This window comes from Coffea eugenioides, chromosome 2 (assembly GCF_003713205.1).
Source record: "Coffea eugenioides isolate CCC68of chromosome 2, Ceug_1.0, whole genome shotgun sequence".
NCBI classification, from domain to species: Eukaryota; Viridiplantae; Streptophyta; class Magnoliopsida; order Gentianales; family Rubiaceae; genus Coffea; species Coffea eugenioides.
This window is the reverse complement of record NC_040036.1, coordinates 30,223,374-30,239,691: the sequence shown is the minus strand read 5'-3', so window position 1 is coordinate 30,239,691 and position 16,318 is coordinate 30,223,374. Positions and strand designations below refer to the sequence as shown.

General features: G+C 34.3%; 1 protein-coding gene across 4 annotated transcripts; it reads left to right on the top strand.

The window, feature by feature from the left end:
* Positions 1–9,452: 9,452 nt before the first annotated feature.
* On the top strand, positions 9,453–15,509 carry LOC113763460 (GTP 3',8-cyclase, mitochondrial-like). 4 transcript variants are annotated; one of them, XM_027307281.1, is made up of 8 exons: positions 9,453–9,652; positions 11,165–11,245; positions 12,698–13,318; positions 13,502–13,669; positions 13,757–13,948; positions 14,049–14,117; positions 14,200–14,297; positions 15,147–15,509. In XM_027307281.1, the coding sequence occupies exons 2-7, from the start codon at positions 11,186–11,188 to the stop codon at positions 14,281–14,283; spliced, it is 1,194 nt and encodes a 397-aa protein (XP_027163082.1). In that variant the 5' UTR covers positions 9,453–9,652; positions 11,165–11,185; the 3' UTR covers positions 14,284–14,297; positions 15,147–15,509. The 4 variants fall into 4 exon arrangements, with proteins under 4 accessions (XP_027163082.1, XP_027163086.1, XP_027163083.1 ...); XM_027307282.1 differs by lacking the exon at positions 9,453–9,652 and adding an exon at positions 11,002–11,017; XM_027307284.1 differs by lacking the exons at positions 9,453–9,652; positions 11,165–11,245 and adding an exon at positions 11,645–11,670.
* Positions 15,510–16,318: the final 809 nt, after the last annotated feature.

Below are 16,318 nucleotides of genomic sequence, written 5' to 3'. Positions count from 1 at the left end.
TGAAGTATCACAAAACCACTAAGGCTCTAGTCCCCTGATTTTTTTAAAGCTATTTTGGTTTTTTTTTTTCAAATAATGCTATTACAAGTGCTACGTGGCGCTTTAAGCATATATATACCTCCAATTATTTGGTACCAAGTAGCCGAACAAAATTATATTTTAAAGCAATTTCTTTTTCTCATATTTTCGATATTTGTTGGCACAAGTTTTTGAGGGCAATTTGGTCATTTGAAGGCTCTTAATGATGACATTTGGTCATGTCTACCTGAACAGAGGAGGTCAGTGTAATTTCTAATATTTGAGGGTATTTATATGAAATTGTCGAAAACCTCAAGGGAGGTTTATGAAATTATCCCTTTCCTAAGTTAGAGTCTAGACCCTCTAACAGTAATTTTCTTTCCTTTTTTTCTTGAAGAATGAAATATAAAAGCTTTTTTTTTTTTGTTCGAATAGGGATGTTTAAAAAAAATAAAAAAATAGGTTTAGTAATTATTTAGAAAATTGTTTCTATTATTACTTGAGCACGTCTCTAGATATTTTTTTATGTTACATACATTATGTCACAAAAATTATTTCAATAAATGAACAAAAAAAATTCAAAAAACCTTTAATCTAGATATAACCCTTCCTTTTTTTCCCATTTTCTAAGGAGGGGGAAGAGGGAATAAATATAGAGGAAAAAAAAAAGGGAAACATAAAAAGCAATATCCAACGTGTAGAGACGTAGATGTGTCATGGCATAAGTCACTATCAACAAGTCTAAACATAATCCTTAATCACATTAATATGACTAATTTCATGCTAACTATAGGTTTAAAAAGCTTATTATTGATTGTTATAAAATAGTCCCATTTGGATTATTATTTTTTGGAATTTTTATAGAAAAATATATTATAACGATTTGATGTATGTAAGATGAAAAATGATTAGAAAATATATTCAAAGAAAACATAAAAATTTTTCTTAGAAAACTACAATCCATACATACACTAATGAGATCTTCTTATATTAAGTACTAATGGATGTCTATTTACCTTTTTAGTAAACAAAACTAGAAGTTTGTTTTCAATGTAAGTGCATGTGTGTTAAAAATGAAACCATCCGGTGTTAGTCAACCATTGGACAAAAGGCTACCTCCAAAACTCACATAAATGTATGTAAGTGTTGATGAAGAAAATTTTAGACACTTTTTTAGATGTCATTATTGAGAGACAAATAGAGTTACTGTTCAAAAGAGATATCAAGCTGAGGTGTTGTAATCGACCACGTTATTTTAAGCTTTAAGAAATGCTCCATACTGTTAAGTGTGGTATTTCATTTGCAGCGTACTTTCAGTTGGAAAAAACATGAGTGCAGTTCAATGGGAAGCTTAAATAAAACGAAAACAATTGAGGACATTAACTTGCACATTAGAAGTTCTACCGTTACAATCCTTTGACTGTCCACTCCTATTTTTATCAAAGAAAAAAAAAAGTATACAAATGAATAAAAAAAAGGAAAAACAAGGTCGATTGTTTAGAGGGAAATCTTTAGGGGACAAAAGGGCAACACTTGTTTTTTTTTTTTTTTTGGGTTTCTAAAAGAGATATCAAATTTTTCAAAGGAGAAGAAAAATGGCAAGGTTTAAGTTGATATTAAAAATTTTGAGTTCTTCTCAAAATAAAGATTTTGTCATTCGTGAATGATTTCGAAGTCTCCATTTCATACGATGACTTTATGAATAATAACATTGGAATTGTGAGGGTAGGAATAAGTTAAATAAACCTCATACTTAGAATTGCCATCTCTTGCCAAATATCTGCTACGGAAACAACTTGAATGTTCCGTACAACTTTTGGAGTTTCTGACTGGAAGGCAAAAGACCATTGAAAGGCCATCACCGACCGGCCCAAGACAGGCAAAAGACAAAAAGCCAGGAAAGGGAAGAGTGCGATCATTCTTGAAAGCCCAGAGGTTCCCACGACCACAAAGTCTCAAGTGTTTGTCATACTTGTGTCTCATTTCCTTCGTTTTGGATGCAGGACACTGAAGATTGTCACTATTTAGAATGATGTAATACCTTTTAAACAAATTGCAACTGTTTCTTAATTAGTTATCTTGTTGTAATCGAATTATTTATAGAGGCGAAGTGACTGAAAGATGACCTTGGAAGGTAAATTGATAGTAGCAATATAGTTTAAGGAAGTAAAGAGGTAACAACCTTAGCAATTAATAAAAGCCTTGAAAACTTGCCATATTGTTTATCATGAAACTTTATAATCTTCCCTTTTTATTAAGGAAAAAATGGGGATGCAAAAGTAGGTGATATGTTTAATTGAAAACATAAAATATTAATTAGTATGTGATATGTTTCAATTGAAAACAAACAGTTGAGAGTTAGGTAAACTTTGCATGTGAGAAAATCGACACAAAGGTCTTGATTCAAATAATAATTGGACTAAGATATGTAATTGAGATATTTAAAATCAAAGTAATTTAACTCAAAAGGTTTTTATTTTCAAATACAAAGTAATTTAAGTCAAACAAACAATAGTCTAGAAATGAAAATAATCCAAAAAATAGCCTTACTTTTCCTTCAATTTCATGGAATATACAATGTAATGTAATGCAAACTTACTTTCATCTAATTATTAGAGAATACGAGTACTTGATAGAAATGAAGAATTACATGATAAATATGAATGCTTGATAGAATCTAAGATTTACATGACGAGCATAAAAGAGAAAAGATAGTAAACTTTGAATGGTATTAGATGCTCAAAGTCATAACGAACAAGTAGAACTTAAAGGAAAAATGCATGTTTGATGCCAACAAAATTTTAAATATACTAAAGTATTGAGTCACAAAAAAATTTAAATATACTAAAACATTGAGTCACAATGACATCATAATTGAAATCATTTTAAATCGGAACTTGTTGAAATTAAGTCATGTTTAAAGGAAAACTTTGTAAATAAAAATTTTAGAATTGATTAAAAAAGCAAGAGTTTCTTGAAGATAAAAAAAAAAGTATATAAGAACAGATTATGGCAAAAAGTAGCTATGATTTTTGTGAAATAAAATATTAATATAAAAATAAAATATACAAAAATATATTCGCAATACTGAAGAGTAAAGTTTTGCTTAACTTAGAAGCACCATTTTGAATAAAAATATGTATGCTTACAGGAGTAATTACATATTAGTTGTAAGATTTATCTTAATGTGTATAGTTAATTGCATTTACCCTCTTGAGATTTGACCAAATTATGAGTTAAACTTTGAGGTTTGGCTGCATCTACCTCGTTTATGAATAATAGCAGCCAAACCTAACTAATCGAGATGGCATAATGATAGAAATACCCTTGACACATATGTATGACAAGATATTAAGATTTGAAGGAAAAATTAATAATTTAACAGGAAAAAATGAAATTATGCTTTGCCAAAAAGTTTTTGTCAAAAAGATGAATAGACAGAAAAAATTATGAGAGAAAAAGTATAAAATAATGCTAACAATGATAAACTAATAATGAGAAAGAAGGACTAAAAATGATCAACTATAATAAAAAAAAAGAATTAATTTTTTTTTACACTGACAGTATACATTATTAGCGTTGTTGGATGAATGACAACTATGTAAATACATATCATTGTTATAAAACTAATCAAATAAGCTACTATAATATCAAGTGAAATATTGGAGAAAGAAGTAGAGAAAGAAGTAGAGAAATGGAGAGTAATATTCTTATATTCCAATAAGATACAAAAGTCCTCCCAAAGGGTCTCAATGTACCTCTATATATAGGCACTACAAAATTAAAGGTACATAAATCTTATTAAACATCCACTACTACAATAATATGAAGAAACCTATGAAACGGTTTCTCCACTACATGAATGGATTTATGAATTGTAACTTATATACATAAGTAGCCATAAAATCATGAATTAATCCCCTTGGGAATACAAAGGGACATCCACATTTTTGTTATTTCATAACACTCCCCCTTGGATGTCCATTACACAAAGAATATGCCTCGTTAAAACCTTACTAGGGAAAAACCCAGTGGGACCAAAAACCCTAGTGAAGGAAAAAGAGTACACTATTCTTGTGTAATAATTTCTCCCCCTGATGCAAACGTCATTTGAGATCTTTTAATCGTTGCATTCCAATACTCTTCACCAATTTCTCAAATGTCGCAGTTGGTAATGCCTTGGTAAATAAATCGGCCAGATTATTATCTGATCGGATTTGTTGCACATCAATTTCACCATTCTTTTGCAAATCATGAGTAAAAAAGAATTTTGGTGAAATATGTTTCGTCCTATCTCCTTTAATATATCCTCCTTTCAATTGAGCTATACAAGCTGCATTATCTTCATATAATATAGTTGGAGGATTTTCTTTTCCGGAGGATAACCCACAATTCTTCCGGATATAGTGGGTCATTGATCTTAACCAAATACATTCTCGACTGGCTTCATGAATTGCTATTATTTCAGCATGATTCGATGAAGTGGCGGCTAGTGATTGCTTTGTAGATCGCCAAGAAATGGTTGTGCCTCCATATGTAAATAAATAACCAGTCTGAGACCTTGCTTTATGCGGGTCGGATAAATACCCAGCATCAGCATAACCAACCAATTCAGGTTTGGATTTATTTGAATAAAATAAACCAAGATCTATTGTTCCTTGGAGATAGCGAAAAATATGTTTAATACCATTCCAATGTCGTCTTGTGGGCGAGGAACTAAATCTTGCTAATAAATTTACTGCAAATGATATATCAGGTCTTGTACAATTAGCAAGATACATTAGTGCACCAATTGCACTGAGATATGGTACTTCAGGACCAAGTATCTCTTCATTTTCCTCTCGTGGTCTAAAAGGATCCTTATTAGGATCTAATGATCTGACAACCATTGGGGTACTCAATGTATGTGCTTTGTCCATATAAAATCGCTTTAATACCTTTCGGGTATAAGCAGTTTGGTGGACAAAAATTCCACCTTTCAAATGCTCAATTTGTAAACCAAGGCAGAATTTTGTCTTTCCAAAATCTTTGATCTCAAATTCTTTCTTCAAATATTCAACACTATTTTGAATCTCTTCAGGAGTTCCAATTAAATTTAGATCATCCACATATACCGCAATTATCACAAAATTTGATCCATTTTTCTTGATAAAAACACATGGACATATTGGATCATTGGTATAACCTTCTTTTGTCAGACATTCATTGAGACGGTTATACCACATACGTCCAGATTGTTTGACCCATACAGAGACCTTTGTAATTTAATAGAATAAATATTTTTAGGATTTGATTTGCATGCTTCAGGCATGTTGAATCCTTCGGGAATTCTTATATAAATATCATTTTCAAGATTCCCATATAAATATGCAGTAACGACGTCCATTAGACGCATATCTAATTTTTCATGTACTGCAAAACTCACAAGATATCTAAATGTGATAGCATCCACTACAGGTGAATACGTTTCATCATAATCAAATCCAGGCCTTTGTGAAAATCCTTGGGCTACAAGTCTTGCTTTATATCTCACAATTTCATTTTTCTCATTTCTTTTTCTCACAAATACCCATTTATATCCTACTGGCTTTACACCTTCAGGTGTTTGGACTACAGGTTCAAAAACTTTTCTTTTAGCCAGTGAGTCCAATTCAGATTGGATCGCATCTTTTCATTTTGGCCAATCATTTCTACCTCGACATTCATCAACCGATCTAGGCTCATGATCCTCGTCCTCTGCCATAATATCAAGTGCTATATTATATGCGAAAATATTATCAATAATTATTTCTTTTCGGTTCCAACTTTTCCTTGAAGTGACAAAATTTATTGAATTTTCTATAATTTCATTCTCTTCAAGAATTGGCTCTTTAGGAGCGACCTCTTCAGGAGGTTGAATTTTGTCAGTAATTGTTGATTCATCTACTCCTCTTTTCTTTCGAGGACTTTTATCTTTGGAACCAAGAGATCTCCCACGCTTCAGGCGTGCTTTAGACTCATTAGCACTTGTGATTTGTCCTTCAGGGACATCAATTTTAATCGAAGCATTTTCAGCAGGAATATGTGATTTAGTAACTCTTTTGGAGTCATTAAATGCATCCGGTAATTGATTTGCAATTTTTTGCAAATATATAATCCTTTGAATTTCTAATTCACATTCTTTAGTACGAGAATCAAGGAAATTCAATGATATTTTCCAAGTAATTTCCTTTTTCGGTTGATTTTTATCTCCCCCTAATGTCGGAAAATGTGACTCGTCAAAATGACAATCTGCAAATCTCGCAGTAAATAAATCACCTGTTAATGGTTCCATATACTTAATGATTGAAGGTGATTCATATCCGACATATATCCCCAATCTTCTTTGTGGGCTCAATTTACGACGTTGGGGCGGTGCAATTGGAACATACACCGCACAACCAAATATTCGTAAATGAGAAATATTCGGCTCATAACCAAAAGTTAATTGTAGGGGAGAATAAGTATGATAATTTGTCGGCCTAATTCTCACAAGTATTGTTGCATGTAAAATAGCATGTCCCCAAGCAGATGAAGGAAACTTAGACCTCATCAACAATGGTCTAGCAATTAATTGTAGCCGTTTAATAAGTGATTCGGCTAGACCATTTTGTGTGTGAATATAGGCTACAGGATGTTCAACAGTTATTCCAATGGACATACAATAATCGTCAAAAGCATGTGACGAATATTCACCAGCATTATCTAGACGAATTTTCTTTATTGAAAAATCTGGAAATTGTGCTCGCAATTTAATTATTTGAGCAAGCAATCTCGCAAATGCCAAGTTGCAAGTAGATAATAAACATACATGTGACCATCTAGTTGATGCATCAATTAACACCATAAAATATCGAAATGGTCCACATGGTAGATCTACAGGCCCACATATATCACCATGAATTCGTTCTAGAAATGCAGGGGATTCAGTCCCAACTTTAACTTGTGATGGTCTAATAATTAATTTCCTTTGAGAACAAGCAACACAAGAGAATTCATTGGCTTTTAATACTTTTTTATTTTTCAATGAGTGGCCATGTGAATTCTCAATTATTCGTCTCATCATTATAGATCCAGGATGTCCGAGACGATCATGCCAAATTATAAAATCATCGGGATGAGTAGACTTCTGGTCTACTAGGTGATGAATTTCAATTGCACTAATTTGTGCATAATATAACCCAGAAGAAAAAGAAGGTAATTTTTCTACTTCGCATTTTTTCCCATAAATGATACTTGTGATTAATAAAAATTCACCATTTGTCTCAGTCATTGTCTCGATATGATATCCATTTTCGCGGATATCTTTAAAACTCAATAAGTTTCTTCGAGACTTGGGAGAGAATAGTGCATTATTTACAATAATTTTAGTCCCTTCAGGGAGAAATATAGTGGCTCTTCCGGAGCCTTCAATCAATTTTGCACTACCACTAATGGTATTAACATTTGTCTCTCCCATTTTCAAACAAGAAAATTATTTTTTATTTTTCAATATGGTGTGCGTAGTAGCACTATCAATGAGACAAATATCATAATCACCATTATTTAATCCCAAATATTTGACATCCATTTCTTCTTCAGGAAGAAAATTTCAAACAAAAATAAATATTAATAAAGATGCGAAAATAAATATTCAATGGAAAGGAAATTACATGAAAGATATAAAGCATCATAAAATATCTAAATAATCATGAGATATTTGTTGACATCTTCAGGATGTTCAAAAAAATCAGTAACATCGAGGTGTGTCATGTCAGCATCATCACCATCATCATAGTCATTTTTTTTATCAATGAAATTTGTCTCAACACCTTTGTCTTTCTTTTTCAATGATGCTTGATAGAGGTCAACAAGATGTTCGGCCGTACGACAGGTACGAGACCAATGACCTTCCATACCACACCGGTAGCATTTTTCTTCATAAACTTTTTTTTCTCCATTTTTCTGATCGTAGTTATTTTCCCTCTTTTGGAAAACATTTTGTTGCTTGCCACGGTTAAAATTTTCACGGGGCACAAATTTACTACGATCACGTTCACGGCCACGGCCACGTCCGCGGCCTCCTCCACGGCCACCTCTACGGCCACGTCCACGACCTCGACCAGAATTTTGAAATTGGGTCGCATTCGCTTCAGGGAATGGACTTGCACCAGTTAGTCGGGACTCATGATTTTTCAGCAACAATTCATTATTTTGTTCAGCCAAGAGAAGACATGCAATAAGTTCAGAATATTTTTTAAACCCCTTCTCTCGATATTGCTGCTGCAGGAGCATGTTAGAGACATGAAAAGTAGAAAATGTTTTCTCTAACATATCTTCATCAGTGACTTTTTCGCCACATAATGATAATTGAGAAGTGATTCTGAACATAGCTGAATTATATTCGTTGACAGATTTAAAATCTTGCAGCCGTAAGTGAAGCCAATCATATCGGGCTTTTGGAAGAACGACCAACTTCAGGTGGTCGAATCTTTCTTTCAAATCTCGCCAAAGGACAAGAGGATCTTTAACAGTAAGATATTCTGATTTTAATCCTTCATCTAAATGATGACGAAGAAAAATCATAGCTTTGGCACGGTCTTGGTTTGAGGATTCATTTTTTTCCACAATAGTATTACCAAGATCCATTGCCTCAAGATGGATTTCAACATCCAATACCCATGATAAATAATTTTTTCCAGAAATATCAAGAGGTACAAACTCTTGTTTTGTAAGATTAGCCATAAGAAATTGGAATAAGATTTTGACTTAGAAATTTACCTCAAAAGTCACTTGAAGAAATACGGGCAGAATTTCGGCAAAATCTTGTGCTTCACTTTTGTTCAAAGTAGCGCATCCGTTTTCACCTTTTTGCTCAAAAGTAGAGCTTTCGTGCTGATAACGTGTTATAAAACTAATCAAATAAACTACTATAATATCAAGTGAAATATTGGAGAAAGAAGTAGAGAAATGGAGAGTAATATTCTTATATTCCAATAAGATACAAAAGTCCTCCCAAAAGGTCTCAATGTACCTCTATATATAGGCACTACAAGATTAAAGGTACATAAATCTTATTAAACATCCACTACTACAATAATATGAAGAAACCTATGAAACGGTTTCTCCACTACATGAATGGATTTATGAATTGTAACTTATATACATAAGTAGCCATAAAATCATGAAATAATCCCCTTGGGAATACAAAGGGACATCCACATTTTTGTTATTTCATAACAATCATGAATTAAACGGTGATAATAATATATGCACGGTCAGTGTCAGTGTATATAAGATTTATTAAAAAAAAAAACCTACTATTGATTGAACAAGGAAGCGAAGAAAAACACGGAAGAAAGTTGTCGCCGGTCCCGCCATTAGACTAATAGTAACATCCGGCTTTCCAAATTTGATTTTGGCTTCTCCAACCATTCTGAGTCACCACAACCCCTCAGTTATTGCCTCCCCTATATCCCAAACACAAAAAATATATTACTGGTAATTCCTTCAATGCCTCCACCATCATGTTCCTTTAGCTGCCATCAATTTTTTCCCTATCAAGCACACGAATGGAATAGAAGTATGGACAGATTTTTAAAAAATTAAGTTCGGGATTAAGACCCACGAGATCGAGGTATTGTTGGTATTTACGGATTTCATTTTGGTTTGATTCATGATATGCATCTAGTTTGATTTGTTCATGGTTTTCTTTTTTGGGTAAATGATTTTTTTTTTTTGTGTTTTTTCGTTGAATAAAAGCTATTTACTGTTTTTTCAACCAAATTCATTTTAGCTTGACATTGGTCTGCTGTCAACGAATTTAAATTAGTTTTTAGTTGCATATAACGAAGGATTACCACCTTTAATCATTAAAAACAGAGAAAAAATGAAGAAGAAATAGAGGCTGCAGGTCTAAGAAGGGAATTAGGAGAACAAATGTTGGATTAAAGAAAAAACACAGAGAGGGGTTTTGCTTCTGCTTCAGCAATTTTGGGTCAAAAATCAAAATCGCCAAAAAAATAGCTGTCATTAGTAAAACCCAAGTCCCCAAAAGCCATGGAAAACCCGAAAAAAAGTAGCTGATAAGAAGCAAAAGAATAAGTACAAGAGAAAGTATGAACAAACTCAAGAAGAAGCTAAAGCAGAGCCTGCGATTATTGCACCAGAATTTAAAAGAAAAAAAAGAGACAACAAAAAGAAGAAGAAACTAAAGCAAGATGACGTTTTGAATAATGGGTTGGGTTGTCCCCAGAAATTGATGGGAAGGCTGAATACTTTGATGGGCCAGCTATGGAGTCCAAGAAAAAGAAGAAGAAACAGAGAAAGGAAGAGTTTTTGAATAATGAGTTGTCGCCAAATTTTGATGCAAAGAATAAATAGAGAGAAAATATGAAGGTAGTGGAAACCGGAAAGAGTCAGGTTGTGGATGAGGCTGAAAAGTGAAGAGGTATAGGTGAGGAAGGAGTTTAGGAAAGATGAATTCTTGGAAATAACTGCATAAGATGAAAGAGAATTTGGCTGATAAGCAATTTGACTAAGGAATTTAAGTACAAATATTTCCAAATCTTTTGCTGCTGTCTCTTCAAAATCAACCACAAGAGAAGGGCTGTGCCTGCACACGCCTTTTACAGTTTTACAAAGACACCTGCTTCTATTATCCATGTGGGTAATCATAACTCCTGTATGAACTAACGTGTCATCTTCTGCTATTATCCATATGGGTACTTTCGTACCATTTCCAGTATAGTGCGAACCTACCGACAATCACAATAACCAGCTCAATGAATTATTGTCTGTGGGGCTTCGGCTTCACCGCTATAACTAGCGCTTTTAAAGATAGCACCAAATTTCATCTGGCATCCTGTCCCTGGATAGCATAAAAATAATGGGAGTCGCATCTCACCAAAAGAAGCAATGTGAGAATGGCAACTGGGTTCGACAAAAAAAAAGAATGGCAACTGGGCCCTCAGTGGATTCGAACAGTCCTTTGCATGATAATGTTGTATATGTTTGCATGGTTCCAAATCTACTATTCAAGATTCTACTTTTCTTTCTTTTTAATATCTTTCCAACCTGCTTCATCCAATCTAATTTTCAAGATTCGTATTTTTTCTTCCTTTTTAATTTGTTCTTCCTGCTTAACCAGGAATACTAATTTGGTAACAAGATGTGGCTCTGCGCCTCGAGAAGCTTCAATTGGTATCTGGGCCTCCAGAAATACAGCTTGGTAGGTTGCTTTCTTTATGGGTTTTTTTTATTGTGGTGATTCAGTCTATGATTTGCTTTGGTTTGAAATGGGTATACCTTGTGTTTGTTGGTCTTTTCCTGCATGTAATTGTTTATTTATATTTGGAAGAGGGAAATTTCCTAGAAGATATTATCCGTCTGCAGTTGTATTCTGTGATATCATATGGCTGTCACAACAGAATACTTGATTTAATGGATAGTTAGTGACTATTAGTCTTTTGTTGATTGATAAGCTTGATAAAAAAAAAACAAGTTGTTCATCTCAAAAATCATGACTCAAATTCAAGCTTTTGGAAATTTTTGAGCTCGGTGCACCCTTACAAAGCCTTTGGCTTTGGAAGCCCTTTTGCCAGTAGGGAAGAAAAAAAAGAAAATTGGTATCTGGGCCTCCAGAAATACAGCTTGGTAGGTTGCTTTCTTTATGGGTTTTTTTTATTGTGGTGATTCAGTCTATGATTTGCTTTGGTTTGAAATGGGTATACCTTGTGTTTGTTGGTCTTTTCCTGCATGTAATTGTTTATTTATATTTGGAAGAGGGAAATTTCCTAGAAGATATTATCCGTCTGCAGTTGTATTCTGTGATATCATATGGCTGTCTCAGCAGAATACTTGATTTAATGGATAGTTAGTGACTATTAGTCTTTTGTTGATTGATAAGCTTGATAAAAAAAAAACAAGTTGTTCATCTCAAAAATCATGACTCAAATTCAAGCTTTTGGAAATTTTTGAGCTCGGTGCACCCTTACAAAGCCTTTGGCTTTGGAAGCCCTTTTGCCAGTAGGGAAGAAAAAAAAGAAAATTAGGGGATTAGAAGCACAGAATTAGGATTCAAAATTTAATTTCATTTTTAGGAGGAGATGCTTCCAACTGAATTTTCTAGAATCTAGTCTGTAATATGTGTAGCTGGAAATAACTTGGAAAGTCATTGTTTCTAATGCTTCTCTTGTAATTGTCTTCCCACTATTTAAGTTTTCCGTATTGCTTGAAATATTTTTAGGACATGTCCATGAAATATTTAAGTATTCCCACTATTTTGGCCGTGCTGCTATTTATTGGTTGTACTTGTTCATCAATCGTGGTATTATTGAGTTGAATGATGCGAATTAAGTCAAGATGACTATCAGAGAAACCAGAAATTGATTCTAACTAATATGCGTAAGTAGAGATTTTGGATTGCATTCTGTGCAAATCAGGAGGAGCTTTGAGCATGTGATTTGTTTCTTTGTGACGTGAAAATATGTTTATAGTGCTATCGGTTTGTAGACTTGGCATAGTAACTGCTATTTTTAGCACTTACAGAAAATTCTGAATTCATTTTGCCTGATCATTGTTTTACTAGCAAGTTTTGGCAGTTCCACAATGTACTGGTTGATCTGCTTTATAGTTGTCATGCTGTTACTTTAGTGCATTAAAGATTGAGTTTTGTTAACAGGCAAGTGGAAAAACAAGATCTCTGTTCCAATCTGCAAATGTTGTTGAAAGGCAGAATTTGGAAGGTGGTATGGATGGATCCTTAGCGGAGAAGTATGCTTCTTCGCATGAAAGACTGTCTGATGACATACGGAAAGAGAATCGTGTATCGGATATGCTAATTGATTCATTTGGGAGGCTTCATACTTATTTGAGGATCTCTTTGACTGAACGTTGCAACTTACGGTGTCAGTACTGTATGCCAGCTGAGGGTGTAGAATTAACCCCAAATTCTCATCTTCTATCACAAAATGAGATTCTTCGTTTGGCGAATCTTTTTGTCAGTTCTGGAGTTGACAAAATTCGTTTGACTGGTGGAGAGCCAACTGTCAGAAAGGATATTGAAGATATTTGCTCACGGCTGTCAAACCTGAAGGGACTAAAAACCTTGGCTATGACCACAAATGGAATTACACTAGCAAGGAAACTGCCAAAACTGAAAGAATGTGGACTGAATTTGGTAAACATAAGCTTAGATACATTGGTACCAGCAAAATTTGAATTTATGACTCGGCGTAAAGGATATGAAAGGGTGATGGAGTCAATTAATGCTGCAGTCGACTTGGGATACAATCCTGTCAAGGTAAGATCTTCTTCCGAAATTTGAGTTGCTCATCAGATTTTTTTTCTTCTGCCCTTTTCCATGCTGGCCATAGCTTCATGTTTTAAGGGCTTTTGATTGCTTCCTGTTGATTGTCAGTACTTCTCCCAGAAAAACTCAAAAGTGTATTAGTTCGTGTGATACATATTCTCTGTATTGTCTCAGGTCAATTGTGTCGTAATGCGTGGGTTCAATGATGATGAGATCTGTGATTTTGTAGAATTGACGCGTGAGAAGCCCATTAATGTTCGGTTTATTGAGTTCATGCCTTTTGATGGAAATGTTTGGAACGTCAAGAAACTTGTGCCCTACTCTGAAATGTTGGACAGAGTGGTAAGGTAGAACTCAGGCAGTAGCTAACCTGTTCGGGTTTTTGGATAATGTTGCTCATAAACTAAATCTCCCAATATTACTGAACAGGTTAAACAATTTACAGGGGTTCAGAGAATTCAGGACCATCCAACTGAGACTGCTAAGAATTTCAGGGTTGAGGGCCATCAGGGTTCAGTTTCTTTTATTACATCAATGACTGAGCATTTTTGTGCTGGATGTAACAGATTGAGACTTTTGGCTGATGGGAATTTCAAAGTATGCCTTTTTGGTCCCTCAGAGGTAAATTACTTTCTTCCCTCGCCTACAGTGGTTCAAAGTGTGCGTTTTTGGGTTCAGAGCTGATTTTGAATCATTTCCTCACTGAGAGTTTCCTTTTCAGGTGAGCTTAAGGGATCCACTTCGTCTTGGTGTTGAGGATAATGAGCTCAAGGAGATTATTGGGGCTGCGGTACAACCCTATTGTTTTTTCCTGAGCACACCAATATGCTCAAGTAACTTTCACTAATTTGATTGGGTTCTTATTCATTCAGGTTAAGAGAAAGAAGGCTTCTCATGCTGGCATGTTTGATATTGCAAAGACATCAAATAGACCCATGATCCGCATTGGTGGCTAAGCTTGTGCGAAGTTGTATGTCTGCTAACTAATGTTGCTTATTACAGTATTTAATTTTGATAACCAATTTCAGTTGGCTTAAAGTTACGCCCTTCAAATTTAATCATTTTTTTTTTACCTTTTATTCTTTCACTAAGATCTACACCCTTAAATTCATTTGTTTCCCCTTCAGTATGGAATTATCTGCACCACTTATGTTCAATTGGTGAGAAATGTGATTCTTAGGTGTTACTGTTATTGGTTCTTCTGAACTTCTGAGTGCAGTATTTGTAGTTGTTATGCTTGATTGGAACATATCAAACAGTACTGGATGTCTAGATTATAATCAGCCTATGCTATGGGCTTGGGTCCCTTTGATACTTAGAATCTGATTCAGGGTGTTCCTTGCCTTGCAATCGTCACACATTTTCCACTATAAATTCCTTTCTGAGTCACTAATTATTGAGATTTTCAACCGAACAGAAGATAATCTGCAGAAGTCCAGTGACATTGTCTTTTAAAGCTAATAACGGCCAAGTTACTTAGTTCTGCAACAGTTAAGCATGATTTGTACGTCAAACACAGTATGATGACTTGGTATCCACCAGGGAGCAATTGTTTAGTATCTTTTCAATTGTTTTTTCATAACTTCAGCTTTGTCATTTGTGTTGAGCTGCTATTTTGTGCTCCAGAAATGTTCATCTTTTATTTAATTTTGTTAATGATGAATGTCTGGGTACCCTCTTAGTATACCTTGAGTTTTACCTTTTAATCTTTCTCTCCTCTTTATCTTCTTTCATTTTTTGATCCCAATTACTCCCTCGTTGCTATTGCCATGTATAGGCATAGTTACTTAACCTGACATGCTCTTTCCTTTCTCTCCAGAATCTTGGCGGTCCAACCTCCTTGTAACCCACAAAGATGAGACCGATACTCGACGACAGATCTTTGGGGTGTAAGTTATGTTGTATAAATAGTGATGATGCTTTCATTTAATAAGCATGGTGTGCTGAATAATCTGTAATTGCCAGTTCATTAGCCATTGTACTGGATAGAAAAGGAGGTTATTGATATGACTCCCAGGAGTTTTTGCTTCCTTCCTTCCACCAAATTCACTATATCATCACTGTGTTGCTTTTCATCCAGTTCAAGGTTTATTCTGTCAGGCTAATGAAACCTGTGGCTTGTTGTTTTGCATTATTTTCTACTTGCTTGAGGAGCTCAGTAAAATATGAATTTTCTTTTGCACGAGAGATTATGATCTGGAACAAAACGAAGACAATGTATTGGCAAGAATGTTAGACTGTAAAGAAGCTACTATATCTCATTTAAGTTGGGTCAGCCTTTTTTTTTTTTTTTTTAAGGATTTCATACTTTATGTTGATAAGGGTGTCATTCCGGAGAAGCAAATCCTAATTGAACCTATATTTGCTCAATGAATACAACTCTGGAGGAAATGTATTCAGAAGTGAGTTCACTTTCTGCCTCTTTTTGACTTTTTGCAAGGGAATTACCTGTGCCAAGGGTTTTCCCTAGTGTCTGGTGTTTCACTGTGACGTATGAAAAATTTGGAGTTTTTTGCTTGCAAATTGTGTCTAACTTAGAGGGTTGCATATGCTCAAACAGTCCATTCATGAGAGCCCGGATGTAATTTGTTTCTAAGTGGTTGAGGTTCTGAAATTGCGTTCAAACGACACAGGGCAAGGCATCTGTTGTACCATTTGATGAAAAGAAACCTATGTTTCACCATGTATTAAGGTGATTATGCGTTATACAGCTTCAAATCGTCACGCACTTGTATTCTCCCTGGCATTCCGAGCGTCGAATTTAAGCACACAAATACGTGTACAACAATTTATCTCACATACCTAACATTATATTTTAAAAAAATACTACAATAATTATTTTGAAAAAAAATCTTTCAAATTATCTTCAATCCAGCCACATTCATAGTATCTCAAGTCAACAGTTTGCTACGCCAACTGAAAGAAACTCTTAGGTTATACAGCTTCAAAGTTATCTGATAAAAAAAATATTTTTTTTTGGGTTTGTACATT

What these genes read in the sequence shown, in the direction of transcription:
- LOC113763460 (XM_027307281.1), top strand. Translation starts at nt 11,186, where the DNA reads ATGTGGCTCTGCGCCTCGAGAAGCTTCAATTGGTATCTGGGCCTCCAG. An exon ending in TGGGATACAATCCTGTCAAG is followed by an intron (nt 13,319 to 13,501) that starts GTAAGATCTTCT and finishes GTATTGTCTCAG; the next exon opens with GTCAATTGTGTCGTAATGCG. An exon ending in GCCTTTTTGGTCCCTCAGAG is followed by an intron (nt 13,949 to 14,048) that starts GTAAATTACTTT and finishes TTTCCTTTTCAG; the next exon opens with GTGAGCTTAAGGGATCCACT.